The 17,263-nt window shown below is 42.4% G+C and overlaps 1 protein-coding gene across 1 annotated transcript in view; it reads left to right on the top strand.

The window, feature by feature from the left end:
* Window positions 1–244: 244 nt before the first annotated feature.
* Window positions 245–17,263, top strand: part of ZC3HAV1 (zinc finger CCCH-type containing, antiviral 1) — a 53,205-nt gene continuing 36,186 nt past the window's right edge. Inside the window, exon 1 of the mRNA XM_081285435.1 lies at window positions 245–1,618. Within this exon, the coding sequence (XP_081141561.1) occupies window positions 1,311–1,618 (308 nt within the window). The 5' untranslated portion in view covers window positions 245–1,310. The remainder of the gene's footprint in view (window positions 1,619–17,263) is intronic.

Below are 17,263 nucleotides of genomic sequence, written 5' to 3'. Positions count from 1 at the left end.
GGCCCTGCAAATTAGAATAGTTCACAAGTACTCTCAGAAGCTTCCAGTGAGGAGAAATTCAAGGACTATTCTGAGGTAAAGATTTACATATCTCTATACAACAAAAGCAGGAATGGGGGTTAGGGCTTCAACAGAGATTGTGGAAAAAAGCTCTTGGGCTATTTATTTATTTATTTATATTTTTAATGTTAATGGAAGGGTGCAGTGTCTCCCAGGCAGCTGAGAACGCAGGAAACTTCTTACTGGGGCGTTAATGGCTGCATTTTCCGGAGGTTCTGCTTCAGTCAGATAAGGGTAGACGTTAAGGCAAGAGTTATTTCTGCACGTTTTATAGCTCAAAGGCTTTCACTTAAAAAATCCATGCCAAGTTTGGGGAGATGGGTGGTGGGAGGTCACCGATTTTACGTGTCTGAGCACGCCCACTTGTGACTTCTTGCTGTGGGGGATTAAGCAGCGGTGTGGGGCACTTAGGTTGGCGATCATAGGAAGACCAGAATGGGTCAAAAGTGGTTCTTCACAAAGTCCTCGACACAGAAAGAATGAATGAATGAAAGAAAAAGTAATAATCGCTGTCTTTTAAGAGGGGTCGGTGGTGTCGGAAAAAGTGTGCACATCAGTCCTAGATCAGGCGCATGGCGATCTGGGCCCCCGGGGCCAGATTTTGGGAACCTCGGTGTCCTCCGGGCTCCACTTGATGGCAGTGCGTATTTCTCAAGTTACTTTCTCAAGTACAAAGTGAGGAAAATAATTTTTAAATCTTGGAGTGGTAGCGAAGATTCTCTATCACCGGAGGTACAGCCCAGAAGTAGCGCTCTCTAAGGTCAGCTCTTTCCGGGGATGGGTGGGGCAGAGAACCAGAGGACGCTTCAAGTGGGCCATCGAGACGCGTCATCGCCTTTGGGGCTGGTTTATAAAAACCCCCACCAGAGCCCCAGACCATTTTTACTTCCTCTTCGTTCCGAGGAGGCCTCGCGGTACCCAGCTGGGGAACGACCCTCGTCGAACCTAGAACCGAGAGGGGACTGCCCTCGCGCTGCTGCGTCGCCAGTAAATCTGCCAGCGCTTGTTGGCTGTTCACTCGATCGCCCGCCGCTGACTTTAAATCTGACCCAGATCTAACCGAACCGAGGACGCCGTCGGTGTGTCCTGGCCTCCTGACCCTAGAGCCCAGCTGGAAACCGAAACCGCGGGACTCGGCGTACGGCACCGCCCGCGGCCGCCCCCGGCACACTTGTAAGTTTCGATTCTCCCCGGAGCCGAGTCCCGCGCAGCGGCCAGGCCAGCGCACCGAGCGAGCAGGCGAGCGCGCCATGGCTGACCCGGAGGTGTGTTGCTTCATCACCAAAATCCTGTGCGCCCACGGGGGCCGCATGTCCCTGGAAGCGCTGCTCGACAAGATCGCTCTCTCCGAGGTGCAGCTCTGCGAGGTGCTGGAGGCGGCCGGGCCCGACCGCTTCGTGGTGTTGGAGACCGGCAGCAGGGCCGGCGTCACCCGGTCGGTGGTGGCCACCACTCGAGCCCGGGTCTGCCGTCGCAAGTACTGCCAGAGAGCCTGCGAAAACCTGCATCTCTGTAAACTCAACCTGCTGGGCCGGTGCCACTATTCGCAGTCGGAGAGGTGAGTGCTCGAGGAGGGAGGGGCGGCTCCCGGTGGCCCTGATCCGCCGGACCGTGGGGACCGCTGCTCCCGGAGAGGCGCGACCTTGACAGGGCCCTGCAACTTTCGGCCTCTTCCTCATCCTCTCACTTCTCTGCTTCTGGTGGAGAGCCCCTGCTGCGCCCGCGATCCCACCCTTGCGGTTCCTTTCCTTCCAGCGCCCCCAGACCGTTCCTTGAACAGGGCCAAAGCGATATTGCCCAGTGGCGACGAGGCTCACCCGCTGCCCTGTTTTTGCCCTGAATCCTAATAATACAGACTTTGGATAAGGCAGGCTTGGGAACGTAGGAAAATACCACCGCTTTCTGGCGTCTTTAAACTTTTTTTCTTTTCTGCTTCCCTCCTCTCTGGACAGGTTGTGTCTTCCAGCAGCCCAGCCGCGCTGCGCACCTGGATCGGCTCCTTGGCGGGAGCCGCAGGGCTCTACTTGGTCCTCGATTCCCGGCCCCTTCTATGCCCTCAGTACCGCTTTTCTCCTATCTGGAGCGTGGCCACACCACCTGGCCTGAATGGTCCCTTTGGAGGCTACCTCGCCCAGCCTCCTTTCCCACCGTCTGCGCGGTGGCCCAAAACGTTTACCACCCTTTCTCAGGATCGCTCTCTCAAATAGTTATGAAATGGTGCGGTTTACTTCTCAAGTTGCTGCTTCTGTTTGTTTTTTTATGCCTTCTAAATATATATATATTTATATGCTTATAAATATATAACCTTGGGCTTAACCCATTTAATTGTCTTCCAAATCTCTCCCTAAGAGAGCTCACTCCTATGGGGTCAGCTGTCATATCTATAAAGATGGCTTCCAAATATGTATCCACTGCCCAGACCTGTCTTCTGAATCCAGTTTTTCCATCTCTGCCTCTGAGCAACAGCTGCCCTGGGGCCAAACTCCCTCCAGGCAGGCTCTCCGACTTTCCCCATAACTTTTTTTTAATTTAATTTTTTTTCATAGCTTTAGTTTATTCATTTATTTTTTTTAATGTGGTGCTGAGGATTGAACCCAGGGCCTCACATGTGCTAGGCAAGCGCTCTACACTGAACCACAACCCCAGCCCTAACTTTTTTTTAAATATATATTTTATTTTAATTGTAGATGGACACAATAACTTTATTTTATTTACTTTTATGTGAGCTGAAGATGGAACCCAGGGTTTCCAATGTGCTAGGCCAGCACTCTACCACTGAGCCACACAACCCAGTCCCCCTTAACTTCTTAATCCTCTTTCTTCACATACTAGAGCACCAAACCCTTTTTTGTGAAGTCTCTCATTGCCTCTCAGTTCATCTGTCTTTTCCGAAAGAATGCCTTGTTGAATTAATGATGATTTTTAAGGCCGCATTTTTCTCCCGAATTTTTCTGTCCCTAGGTACTTCTACTCAATTATTTTTTCTTTACTTTCTTTTTTCTTTTCTTTCTTTCTTTTCTTTTTTTTTTTTTTTTTGCAGGGAGAGCTGGGAATTGAACTCAGGGGCACTCAACCACTGAGCCCCATCCCCAGCACTTTTTTGTATTTTGTTTAGATAACAGGGTTTCACTGAGTTGCTTAGAGCCTGGCTAAATTGCCGAGGAGGCTGGCTTTGAACTCTCCATCCTCCCGTCTCAGCCTCACAAACTGCTGGGATTATAGGTATGTGCCTCCGTGCCCGGCTAAATTATTTTTTCTTGATAGAGTACTTTCACACTGGCGTACTTAAAAATGGTAAGTGGTACTTGTTGTCCAAAATGGTGGTTGTTAAACTTTGGTCATGCGTTTACTAGTAAAACATACTCTAGTCATGCACTTCTGTACGAGCACTGGCCACAGGCATGCTCGGCAATGTCTATAGATGTGGACCTTATCAATTGCATCCAGACATTGCGGAGCATGCCTGTGGCCACTGCTCCTTAAAACCCCTCAAACATGTAACAAAACAGGCAAAGGAGGTGTATTTCAAATGGACTAAGTTGATGAGGTTTTTTTTTTTTTTTTAATTTTATTTGTTTATTTCAGCTCACTCTAAATTTTTTTAAAAAGTGCTTGAATATGTGCTCCCTTATTTAAATATTTACTTAGTATGTTGTGAGGCAACAGTTTGAAAGTCTGCTTCTGAGATATGGGGAATTATTTATTTGTCTAGAGACAGTCATCTGAGTCACCAGCAACAAGAAATCACCCAGGATGAGAGGAGGGGAAGTGGGTAGATGACAGAAAAGGAAGGAACATTCTAGAACCATCCTGAATAACAGGATTGGAAGGCTTTGTGATCTTTTTTTTTTTTCTGTTCTTATCTGTTCTGTAATGAAAAATTCTTCACTAGTTTTTATTGACTTTTTAAGTTTAATTTTTTCTTTGGAGTTTTTCAACATACTCAGAAGTGGAGAGAGGACTGATGAGCCCCATGTATGTTCCTACCTATCATTTTGGATTCAACAGTTTAAAATATGGCTAGTCTTGTTTCATTTATTCAGTCTTCCACAGTTGTCTCCGATGTGTTGTGTTGAAGCAAATTCCTGCAGTTATTTGTTTCATAATGACTTACATACCTCTAATAGATAAGAAATATATTTTATTAACAAATCACAGCAAGATGATCACATTTTACTAAAAACTATAATTTTATTATCATCTAAAACAAGTTGGTATTCACGTTTCCTTGATTGTTTTATAAATCCAACTTGTATTTCCAGGAAACAAACCTATACATACAAATCCATAATTGTTTTGAGATATTATGTAATCTAATGTGTTTAGACACTTTGTTTCAATTTGTTGTACACAATATGTTTAGGATTTTTCATTTTATATTTTTTATTTTATCTTTTTAAAAAAATTTTTGACCTTGTTTGAAATGTGAAAACCATGTTAAACTCCTAAAGTGTGTTGGTAACCTGCACTATTCTGTATTTTAAAACATTATTTATAATTTAGGGACTATTTTGCCTGTACAATTTTTTAGATGGTCCCTCTAAAGAGGGAAAAAACACGATCTGTTTTTTCTTTTTTAATGGAGTGATAAAAATCTTATTTCTTACATTTGTTGGTTTAACTATATTTAAAATTTCCTTTTATATTGCTATTGAATTTAGGGATTACATAGAACTTTGTTTTCTAAAAAGTGATACTTGCAAGTTTGAGGATTTTCTTTGTGAATCATTGGCTAATGACTTCTGCTAATCAATCAATACCCATATTGAGGTTACCATTCAGTTCAGTAAACTGCTCTATGTTTACAAGGAGATAATTTGCCTTTTGCTGGATAAAACTTCCTCTACAGTACTACTGTTTTAAATAGGATTTCTCCTATTCTGTAGTTTCTCTTTCCTTTTGCATTGCTTTGAGCCATGCATTTTAGTTGATAGCAGGGCTTGATTAAGTGTTGTATAATTATTTGTTCTGGTACATCAGTTTGAATATTTCTATTTGTTTTGCTGAAATATATTCCCATACATGAAGTTCAAATCCCAGTTCTGACACAAACAGTAACTATTATTTATTGAACAAATAATTATGTACCAAGCTCTATGAAAGCCACAGTAGAGACAGTATTCAAATTTTTTTATTAACTTAGTTTAATTTATTTATTTGTATGTGGGGCTGAGGATCAAACCCAGCACCTCTCACTTACTAGGGGAGCACTCTACTGCTGAGCCACAACCTCAGCCCCTAGTATTCTAATTTGCCTTTTAAGTAATTCCTAGGGTAGATATTATAAACCCCTCTTTTTTTTTTATATTTATTTTTTAGCGGACACAACATCTTTGTTGGTATGTGGTGCTGAGGATCGAACCCTGGCCGCACGCATGCCAGGAGAGCGCGCTACCGCTTGAGCCACATCCCCAGCCCGTAAACCCCTCTTATGAATCTTGGACATAGAGGTCTTTGGAAGAATTAATTATTTGAACCTGATCTGTATGACTTTTTTTAATATTTCAGTTATAAGTGGACACAATATCTTTATTTTTATGTGGTGCTGAGGATTGAACCCAGTGTCTCACACATGGTAGTCGAGCGCTCTACCTCTGAGCCACAATCCCAGCCCTCTTTCCATTGTCCAGTTTCTGTATGAAGCATGACCTTTTATTAATTTAAGTTATTATTTGCAAACATGGCTTCTGTTTAACTGTTTAAACTAGGCTGTCTGAGTCTTCGACTTGCTTTGTGGTTTCTGCCAATGTGGGTGTTTCCTCTGTGCTCTTTCCTGTTTGTATGCCTTTGCCTTTCCCTTTTGGGTGGGGGTGGGTAGATGGGAGAAGGACCCGTTGGCTGTTTCATATTGAAAGAAAAATACTGAAATGCACAAAGAATAATATGACAAGCATCATAGTATACATACTCTGAATATGTAGTAGAAATTATATAAGAGGATATATAAAGGAGAGGGTGCATGGGGATAGGAAAGATGATGGAATGAGATGGACAGCATTACCTTAGGTACATGTATGATTGCATGAAAGGTGTGACTCTGTTGTGTACCAGACAAATGAAAAATTTTGCTCCATTTGTGTAAAATGAATCAAAATGCATTCTGCTGTCATCTATAACTAATTAGAAAAAAATTTGAAAAAGGATATATAATCTAATAAGCTTATAACATCTCTCAGAATGAATGTTTACACTTTTAATTTCTTCTATTTTTTTTTTCTTTTTGGTACTGGGGATTAAACACGGGGACACTTTGCCACTGAGCTACATATATAGCCCTTTTAATTCATTTTTAACTACTGAATAGCATTTCATCATATGACTTACACTACAGTTCAGTTAACTATTCCCCTGGCAATGGATATTTACAGTTTCTTGCTCCAGCAAACCATACTGCCAGGAATACACATGGGTCTCTAGGTGCTCATGGCAACAGCATCCCTAGAGTAGATCATTAGGAAGTAGAATTGCTGGGTTGAATGGTTATACAGCTTCAACTCTTCTGACAAATCAGAATTAAATGTGGTTATACCAATCTATATTTGTGTGTTTGAGAGTCCCAGTTTCTCCATTTTCTGGCTAAATGACACTTGGTATTATCAGACTCTTTTTTTTTTTTATATATATATTTATTTTTTAGTTTTAGGTGGACACAATATCTTTATTATTTTTATGTGGTGCTGAGAATCGATCCCAGCGCCCCTGCACATGCCAGGCGAGCATGCTACCGCTTGAGCCACATCCCCGGCCCATCAGACTTTTTTTGATATATGCCATTTGGAAGGGTATGAAATGCTATTGTTTTAATTTAAGAAGATTTTTCTTTTCTTTTTAAGAAGAATTTTCTTGATCTGGGGATGTAGTTCAGTGGTGGAGCATGTGCTTAAGGTATATGAGGTTCTGGGTTTGATTTCCAATACTCCCTCTACCTTCCCTCTCCAAAAAATAAAATAAAATAAAATTTTATTATGTGATATTTAAGTCTTAGAAAATATGTAAAGAATATAGTGAAGATCTGGTACCCACCAATCAGTTGAAGAAATAGGATATTACACATTTTCATCTTCCTGAATTTTCTTCTTTGACCATTACTCCCTTCCTAGAGGTAAATGTTGTTTTTTATTTGTTGATTACTTTTCTCATGCATGTATTATTTTCCCACATATTTTGTATTTATAAGCAATACTTAGGATTGTTTTGACTGTTTTCAAATCTGCAAACCTGTACATGGTATTCATATTGAGAGTACAAATGTTATCAGTCCTCTATATCCATGGGTTCCCCATCTGTGGATTCCACAAAGTGCAGATGTAACATATTTGAGGGTTTAGGGTGGAATTGTATCTAAACTGATTATGTACCTGCTTTTTTTTAATATATATTTTTTAGATGTAAACGGACACAATTTATTTATTTATTTATATTTTTTATGTGGTGCTGAGGATCAAACCCAGTGCCTCACACATGTCAGGCAAGTGCTCTACCACTGAGCTGTAGCCCAGCCCACATGTAGCCATTTTTCTGCTCGTCATTATTTTCTAAATATATTTTCTGATGTAAAATATATTGGAGGATATTCATAGGTTATATGCAAATACTACACTATTTTCTATAAAAAACTTGGGTATCCATGGATTGGGGAGGTTCTGAAACAAGATTCCCTGTGGGTACCCAATGACACTGTGCTTGCTGTGTTTGCTGTCATTTGCTCAATATGATGCTTCTGAGACTCACCCCTGCTATACTGTGCTCTATTTCTCTACCTTTTTCTGCTCTGGGCCCTGGGATTGATAGGCCTCAGATCCATCTCTGTTCAGTTGTATCTCTACCTACTTTTTGAGGAGTCATAGAATTATGCCCATCTTGAACCTGGGGTTCCAGCCTACGCCATACACTGGATTCTCTTGTCCCTGGAATTCTCAAACCCACTTCCAGGGCTTGTGTATACTTCTTTCCTGCGTCTCTACATGTGGGTTGAAGGAATTTGCATGCACAGGCTGGCATGTCCCTTGCCTCTGGATGACAGCATTAGCATTAGGACAGAGCTCAGGTGGGAAAAGAAAGAAGTGGTGGACTGGAGTTGGGAGCAGGGCTGGCTTTCTCCACTCTGCTATGTTCTGTCATAAAACTCTGAGCCATCCAAGAATTCTAGTTGGCCATCCTGATCACACGAAGCATATTTGTTAAAATAGGAAGCAAGAATGTGTTCGATTTAGCACTTTCTTAGCTTGGTTTATTACTATTGGATATTTAAACATTTGTAGGCAGGCCTCTGTAGCCTTGCTATGGGCCCTACAGGTTTTAGAACGGGACTACTCTGATTCATTGAAATGTGAAGTTTTCTTTGGTTTGAATGTACACAATTTACATATCCATTTTCTCAAGATTGAGATTGTTTTTAACTTTTTGCTACTGGACCATGGTGATATGAACATTCTGGTATATGTTTCTTTATGTACATGTATTGGAGTTTTTCCTATCTAGTAGTAGAATTCCCATACTTACCATAAGTTTTATGAGATAATTCCAAATTGTTTTCCAAAGTGTGTTTGCCAAGTAGAATTTTTACCAGATCTGAATATTCCCTGCTTTATATTCTTTTTCCCCCACATTTTTAAATTGGTGTGTTATAGTTGTACATACTGATGGAATTTGTTGTTACATATTTTCACATGTATATAATACACAATTTAACAATATACTTTGACCAATATCACACATCCTTGCTTTACAGTCTTGCCAAGTGGTATCATGGGCCTTTTAAAATTTGTGCCAATTCAGGGAATATGAAATTGTATCTCAATGTGTGTACTTTGTTGTTGTTTGTTTGTTTGTTTGTTTGTTTTGGTACCAGGGACTGAAACCAGGGGCACTTTACCACGGAACCATATCCCCAGCCCATATTATTTTTTATTTTGAGACAGGGTTTCCCTAAGTTGCCGAGGCTGGCTTTGAACTTGGTAATACTCTTGCCTCAGCCTCCTGAGCCACTGGTATTACAGATGGGCACAATGTAGTTTTAATTGTTAATATGTTAGTGGCTCTGGGCCCTTTATTTAAAAAAAATATTGTATTAGTTGTTGTTGGACCTTTATTTATTTTTATGTGATGCTGAGAATCAAACCCAGTGCCTCACGCACTCTAGGCAAGTACTCTGCCACGCCACTCAGCCCCAGCCCCAGCCCAAGTAAGATAATTTTACAAAGCAGGTAATATGCCTTAAAAAGGCCCACAGCGGCCTGGGCTTGTGGCTCAGTGGTAGAGTGCTTGCCTAGCAGATGTGAGGCACTGGGTTCAATCCTTAGCACCATATAAAAATTAAAATAAAGGCATGTTGTCCATCTACAACTACAATTTTTTTTAATTGTCTTACTTGATAATGCTTCTTTGCATTTTATTTTTTGGTCATCTTAGTGCTCTCTTTATTTTTGTTTGTAATAACCTTATTTATTTATTTGCCATTTTAAAAAATAGCTAAAACTATTTTAAAATGATTAATTCAGTATCAGTCAGCACATTCATGATGTGGAACCATCATCACTTCAAATTCTAGAACATTTCCATCACCCCCAGCAGAATCCCCACACCCATCAGCCATCACTCCTCCTTCCCCAGCTCCTGGCAACCAACCTCTCAATCTATTTCCTGTCTCTATGGATTCTGAACTTTTCTTATAAATGGAATTACTTAATATATGTCCTCTTGAGCCTGTTTTATTTCTAAGTATGACATTTTCAAGGTGTGCGTTTATTTATTTTTAATATTTTAGTTTTTAGTTATAGTTGGACACAATACTTTTATTATTTATTTTTATGTGGTGCTGAGGATTGAACCCAGGGCCTCACACGTGCTAGGTGAGCGCTCTACCACTGAGCCACAACCCCAGCCCCTCAAGGTATGCATTTTACTTGCCTGTGAGTCCTGTTTTTTTTTTTTTTTTAAGAGAAGAGAGAGAGAGAGAGAGAGAGAGAGAGAGAGAGAGAATTTTTTTTTAATATTTATTTTTTAGTTATTGGCAGACACAACATCTTTGTTTGTATGTGGTGCTGAGGATGGAACCCAGGCCGTGCGCTTGCCAGGTGAGCGCTCTACCGCTTGAGCCACATCCCCAGCCCCAGTCCTGTTGTTTGTGTGAAGGTATTTACCCAGGAATCTTCCTGGAAATTCTTTCTGTTACCAATTTGCACTGTCTGTGTAATCCTGCTCTCAGGGTGGGAGCCTTGGAGACATGCTGTTTTCTGCAATATCATAACACAAAGGGGTATACCTTGTAAGAATCATTTGGGAATTTCTGTTCTCTTTTCAGGATTGCTTCAATTTTTTTTTTTTCATTTTAATGTGATCATATTTGACTTTCAATGTCTGTGGTGTTCTGCAGAAATTAAGCTAAGAAATTCAATGGGATTGTAAGGGGTACTGTGAACCATGATGAAATCTTAAGTAGTGACAAATAAGCACCCAATAACAAAATACTACTTTTTGCAATAATATAGCAATGGCAAAAAAATAAATGTTTAAAATAAGTGATGTTTGTTTCCCATCCGTAAAATGGGTCTGATTTTCTTAACTCTTTTGACCATATTGACTTTCAAACAGGAATCTGTGATCTTTGCCTGCAGGTACTTTGAAATAGCCAAGGCACCAAATGAGTGTGGAAAAGGAATCAAAGATTTTAGGAGGACCTAGGAGTTGAGGCCCAGTGAGAAATCAGAAACCAAGTTGGGGGCTGGGGATGTGGCTCAAGTGGTAGCGCGCTGCCTGGCATGCGTGTGGCCTGGGTTCGATCCTCAGCACCACATACAAAAACAAAGATGTTGTGTCTAAAAAATAAATATTAAAAAAACTCTCTCTCTCTCTCTCTCTCTCTCTCTCTCAAAAAAAAAAAAAAAAAAAAAAAAAGAAACCCAGTTGGAGCAGAGAGGCGACTCAGTGTTAGGGAAGAAAGTAGAGACCCAGCTTTTGATCTTTTAACTATTTTCCATACAAAAAGAACTTAAATGTTTCAGACCAACTTGCTGCACTAAGTTAAAAGAGGTCTTTTAGGCCCTGTGTAGTGGTGCAGGCCTGTAATTCCAGTGGCTCTGGAGGCTGAGACAGGAGGATTGCGAGTTCAAAGCCAGCCTCAGCAATGGTGAGGCGGTGAGGAGTTAAACAACTCAGTGAGACCCTGTCTCTAAATAAAACACAAAATAGCTGGGAATGTGGCTCAGTGGTTGAGTGCCCCTGAGTTAGTTCAATCCCTGCCCCACCCCCCAAAAAAGTCATCCACAGCAAATTAGCGAGGCTCTAAGTAATTTAGTGAGACCCTGTCTCTAAATAAAGTATAAAAAGGGCTGGGAGGTGGCTCATTGGTAAGTACCCCTGGGTTCAATCCTTGGTACCAAAAAAAAAAAAAAAAAAAAAAAAGAAAAAAAATTAAATCAACTGTATCAAGGTAAGATTTATATTGAATAAAATATGCCATTTTTTAATATTTACTTTTTATTTGTAGTTGGATACAATACCTTTATTTTATTTATTTTTATGAGGTTCTGAGGATCAAACCTAGGGCCTCGCACTTGCTAGGTGAGCGCTCTACCACTGAGCCACAACCCCAGCCCTAAAATATACCATTTTAAAGTGAACAGTGTAAAGAGTCCTGACAAGTGGACACACACCATGTGGCAAGACTGCAAGAAAAGGTATGGAGTGTTTTCATCAGCCCTAAAGGTCTTCTTGTGCCTCTTCTCAGTTAACTGGTTAATGTCCCACCCCCACCAGTTCTTTCAGTCCAGGCCATGATTTCCTGTTTTCTTAGATTAAAAAAAATAAATATAATGAGCTGCAGCATTTCCCCCTCTCCCTGACAGATTGTTTTGAATAATGTCCAGGTGTACAGGTGCTCAGTTTTCAAACTGTGCTTCTCGAACTTCCATGTGCCTGTGAACCGGGTGGGAAGCTTACTGAATCGTGGGCTCCTGAGTAACACAGGGGAAATTCTGGTTCAGAAGGGATGGGTGCAGCCCTGAAGGATTCTTTTGCAGGGGTCCAAACCACACTTTCAGAAACAAATGGTACCCTGAGAGGTGCTTTCTGGCTGATTGCTAATGCAGTGTTACATGCTTTCCCAGCTTGAGGAAGTAAAAGAGAAATGATTTGTTTGGAGCAGAGTGAACAAAAGATTCAAAAGTATTGCTTTCTCAAATGTTAAGGTGACCTACCTGTTACTCTATGTGACATAACTAAGACACACAGGAAACCTCTGGCATTCTGGCCAGCCGGCAACAAGTGTTCATTCCCCTTCCTGTCTCGCTAAAATGGAACCCTCAAATACCCTTAACTAGTTATTAATCTTCCTCTCTAGTTTGTTTTATTATTAATCTTAGCTTTCAAAGGAATTTATATCTGGGTGGGGAGAAGAGACATGTGACAGGAGAGGAGGCTTGTGTGACCTACTTTCGCTAATCATCCAGACTTCTGGCAACATTGCCACCACCTCCTGCCCTTTACTCTCTTCCCTTCCTAGGCTTTCTCTCAGTCCTTCTGTAGACTCCGGGTGATGTTGGAGTCACTTGCAAACACTTTCAAAAACACTGATGTCTGGCTCCTGCACCTAGACATTGTGATTTAGTTAGCAGATGAGTTGGACGGGGCGGGGGTGTGTGTCTTGATTTTATTATTTGTTGATCATTTCTTTGTGGTGCTGGGGGTTGCATCCAGGACCTCAGGCAGGGTAGGCAAGAGCTCTATCACCGAGCTACATTTTAAAAACGTTGTACCAGGGGACTGGGGATGTGGCTCAAGCGGTAGCGCGCTTGCCTGGCATGCGTGCGGCCCGGGTTCGATCCTCAGCACCACAAACCAGCAAAGATGTTGTGTCCGCCGAGAACTAAAAAATAAATATTTAAAAAAAAAAAAAAAAAAAAAAAAAAAAACGTTGTACCAGGCAGCAGTGTTTGCAAACCACTAGAGAAATGTCCAGACCGGGGAGTTGTCCCCAACAGAGATGATGTTTGGTGGCACCAATGCTATTTGTCCCACTCTTGGTGCAATTGTGGAACCTGCACAGATTTTGAGCCTTTTGTCCCCACCCCGCACCTGTACCCCCACCCTTAGTGGGCCTGGATCCCCTCCTGTTGCCCTCTGCAGTCTCTGGCCTCCTTGGTGTAGTCCTCTTCCCAGGCAGAGACCTGCAGCTCGGGCTGGGCCACTGCACCAGTGCTCCCAGCTCCACCCTTTGTCTCCCCTCCATGGCGTCGGGTTCTGTCTTGGCCACTCTGTTTCTCCCTGCCTTCCCAGGGGTTCCAGCTGCAGTGAACCATCCTGACACTTTCATAAGACAACAATCTAATCTTTTTAAAAAAAACTTTTAAATTTTTTTATTTGTTCCAATTAGTTATACAGGACAGCAGAATGCATTTCGATTCATTGTACACAAATGGAGCATAATTAATTTTTCATTTCTCTGATTGTACACATATATATATATAGTGGTACTACAGGTTGCACCACACGTACAGTCATACATGTACCTATGGTAATGATGTTCATCCCCTTACACCATCTTTCCTGTCCCCAGGCTCCCTCCCCTCCTCTCCCTCCCCTCCTCTCCCTCCCCTTTGCCCAAAGTTCTTCCATTCTCCCCATGCTCCCCCCCCCCATCAGCAATCTAATCTTGAACATGAGAAGTACCAACATAAAGAGAGTAGTGGCCTTAAAATGGTACTTTATTAGGGTTGTTGTTATTTTATTTACTTATTTTGGTATTGAGGATTGAACCCAGGGGCACTTAACCACTGAGACACATCCCAGCCCCTATATTTTCTTTTGAGACAGGGTCTCACTAAGTTGCTTAGGGCCTTGCTAAATTGTTGAGGCTGGCTTTGAACTCACAATCCTCCTGCCTCAGCCTCCTGAATTGTTGGAATTACAGGAATCAACAGGTAGGGTTGTTTTTTGATTCCTGACATTCTATTCCTATTTATTTATCTATTAGTTGTAGATGGACACGATAACTTTGTTTCATTTATTTATTTATCTATCTATTTATTTATTTATTGTGGTGCTTAGGATCAAACCCAGTGCCTCACATATGCTAGGCAAACGCTCTGCCACTGAGCTCCACCCCTAGTCCCCTGACATTTTATTCATTAGAATAATGTTCTGTAGATTTTATCTTCCACATATCCTGGTTCTTTCTCTACCTGGCTTATATTATGGTGAACTATTTCCTGTTTTCTACAGAAGTTGGCTGTTTTCATCCACCCGTTGGGTATGGGGGAAGAGAAGGTTGAGGAGGAGAAAGGAAAGGGGTATTTCAATACCAGTTACTCTCCAGATTCTCTTGGTTTCTGCTTGGTCTGCTGTTGAGCTGGCCCTGTGTTTACTTGACTTGCAAAGCCCAAGGGCTCAGAGGCAAACATCCAGTTCAGGAGCCTAACCCAGAATCAGATGTGACAAGCCCAATCAGAGATTCTTAGCCCTGACTGCACATTAGAATCATCTGGGGTCCAGCTCTGCTCAGATTAAACCCATGTCTGAGGGTGTGGCCCAGGGTCAGGTATTTTTAAACACTGTCTAGTTAATGACCCCTGTTGTTGGGATAAGAAGTCCTGTGGAGCCTGGCTTTTTGGTTGGCACCCTGGGGCGGGGTGGGGGGGGTGTTGGGGAAGAACATTTTTTGCCTGATTTAAAATAACTTTTTTTTTTCCTGTGCTTGAAATGGAAAAGTGAAACGGTCATTTGTTTTTAGGTCTTGGGCCTGGGATTCCTGAAAGAGGGACTATTCTGCCTCTTTCAAGGCCATCTCTAGTCCTTTGTTTAAAAGTTACCATTTCCTATCCCATCTCCTGCAGTTTGCTTGAAGTTTATCTGCTCCAAATACACCCAGAACTTTGCAAGTGTTTGCTTTGTCCTGGGCAACTCTGGGAATCAGGGAGTCCTGCAGCTCTAACCAACCTTCTGTAGGGCCCATTGTTCCCTTGTGGGAGGCACCCTTGAGCCCCTGATACTCTAGTGTGCCCCAGAACTTGCACGGTGGATCATCTGGGAGCTTGCCACACATGTCAGTTCTGAGTAGTGCCCCCAAACCAGTAGTTCAGAAACTCTGGGGCTGTTTTTTTTTTTTTTTTTTTTTTTTTTTTTTAATTTAGAGACAGGGTCTCACTGAGTTGCTTAGTGCCTTGCTAAATTGCTGAGGCTGACTTTAAACTTGTAATCCTCCTGCCTCTGCCTCCCAAGCTGCTGAGATTACAGGCGTATGCCACTGCACCTGGTTGTTTTGTTCTAATAAATCCTCTACATGATCCCAATGAATGCTAAAAGTATTTAATATCACCTGGTAGGTCTGGGAGGAGACCCCCACAATTTGCTCTTGTACAATCTCAGGTTGATGCAGAGGAGGCTGTACCCAGGATCCACACTATGAGAAGTATTAGTCCTCAAGAGGCCAGTGTAGAGCCAGGCACGTTGTGGTGCACACCTGTAATCCCAGCAGCTCAAGAGGCCAAGGGGCAGGAGGATTGCAAGTTCAAAGCCAGCCTCAGCCACTTATCAACAACCTTAAGCAACTTAGCAAGACACTATCAAAATAAAACAAAACCGGATGAGGATGTGGCTCATAGTTAAGCGCCTCTAGGTTCAATCCCTGGTATCCCCCCCCCCCCCCCCCCCGCAAATAAAAAAGGCAGTAAAGAGGAAGAGTGGCTTCAATAATCCAAAATGGTAATTTTTTTTCTTTTTGATTTAGAAAAGTCTCAGATCTGTTTTGTTTGTTTTAACAATCAGATCTCCCCTTATCTGAGTCACCCTTAACTTCTCATCTTTCTTAGGTTTCCCAAAGTAGGATTATTTTGATGGCTAAATTAATAACAGATGAAAGTTCCTGTCACTCTGTGCTTGCCCCCAAGTAGAATGTGAGTACACCTTGCCCCTCCTTGGTGGCTGATCAATGTGCTGCAATTAGGGCAAAGATAAAAGTTGGGGGACGTCTGGGGAATGTGGAGAAACAGTGGGCCACCAGATATAGGGCCACCAAGGCTAGACATACATGTTGCAGTTTGAAACTGGTTTTAAGTAGATGGAATCTGAAGGAATAAGTAGTTTGCTGGAGGCCCAAGACAAGAAACGAGAAGTGTAACTGTGCCATCACTGGGGTAATGTCGGGGACTCCAGCCAGTGCAGTGCATGCTAGGTGTGACTCTTCCTCCAGACACAAATGACCTGGGTGGGCTGGGAAAGTCCTAGACACTCAGGGTTCCAGGCAGATCCCCATTAAGCTGCCTGGCTGTTTTGGGGTTTTTAGAGAAAGCGGGTGAGTTCAGGGACCTTGGGAGTGACATGTCCTTGGTGAGGACAGGCACAACCAATCCTGCATCTCCATGTGACCTGCAAGAGATGCCATCAGCTGGGCTCCATGTTCCGGATGTGTGGACTGGAGCCCAAGGGAAAGTAGGGATTCCTTATTCCAGTGGCCAACAGTTAATCAATGTCTCAGAGCCAGATGGCAGAGCCTTAGTCTGTCCATGGGAGTGTTGTTAGTGATATCATTTTCAGATCAATATCAACAGGAACATTGATGGCAGTGTTCTGAGAACCAGGGAGTGAGATGCCTCACAAGGTCTGGTCAAGATATGATGGAGCCATTTCTACTTTGACTGGAGGCAGCAGGAGACTACCTGTGGGCTGGGGCAGTGAATGATAAGGCAGAGTCAGCCCAGCTGCAGGGGGTTTGGGGAGGTGGAGGTTGGTGGGGAGCAGTTATCTGAAACCACAGAGCCCAATCCAGAAGTAAGCAGATAGTTGAGGTCCGCCTTATCAAGGAGCGCCAGAAACATGCTGAAAGCCAACGTCATTGGTGGAGAAAGCAAGGAGAAGCCTTACCTGGGAAAATGGCTGGGTAGAGGCTGTTGCCAGAGACTGACCAGCTGCCCTTGAGCTGTTCATGAATCATGGTACATGGCATGGCTGGCCAGGGCACCAGAGCTCAGCAGGTGGCTGACAGGGTTGTTGATTCTGTGGCTTTTTTTTTTTTTTTTTGTTAGAAGTTCTATTGCTAGATCTGAAGGCAATTCCGGAGGGTTTCAGAAATGTTTCACACACAGGCAATATTTGGATAAGTGACCTTTAACAATTAATGCTTAGAAAATAACTTTTGTCTAGATGTTTACATTTTTGAAAAATCACCGATTTTAATAAGGTCATTTTGCATTTCTGTTTATCAGCGACA

Source organism: Spermophilus citellus (genome assembly GCF_964194105.1).
Source record: "Spermophilus citellus genome assembly, chromosome: 3".
NCBI lineage: Eukaryota > Metazoa > Chordata > Mammalia > Rodentia > Sciuridae > Spermophilus > Spermophilus citellus.
This window is presented reverse-complemented; position numbering and strand designations above follow the sequence as displayed.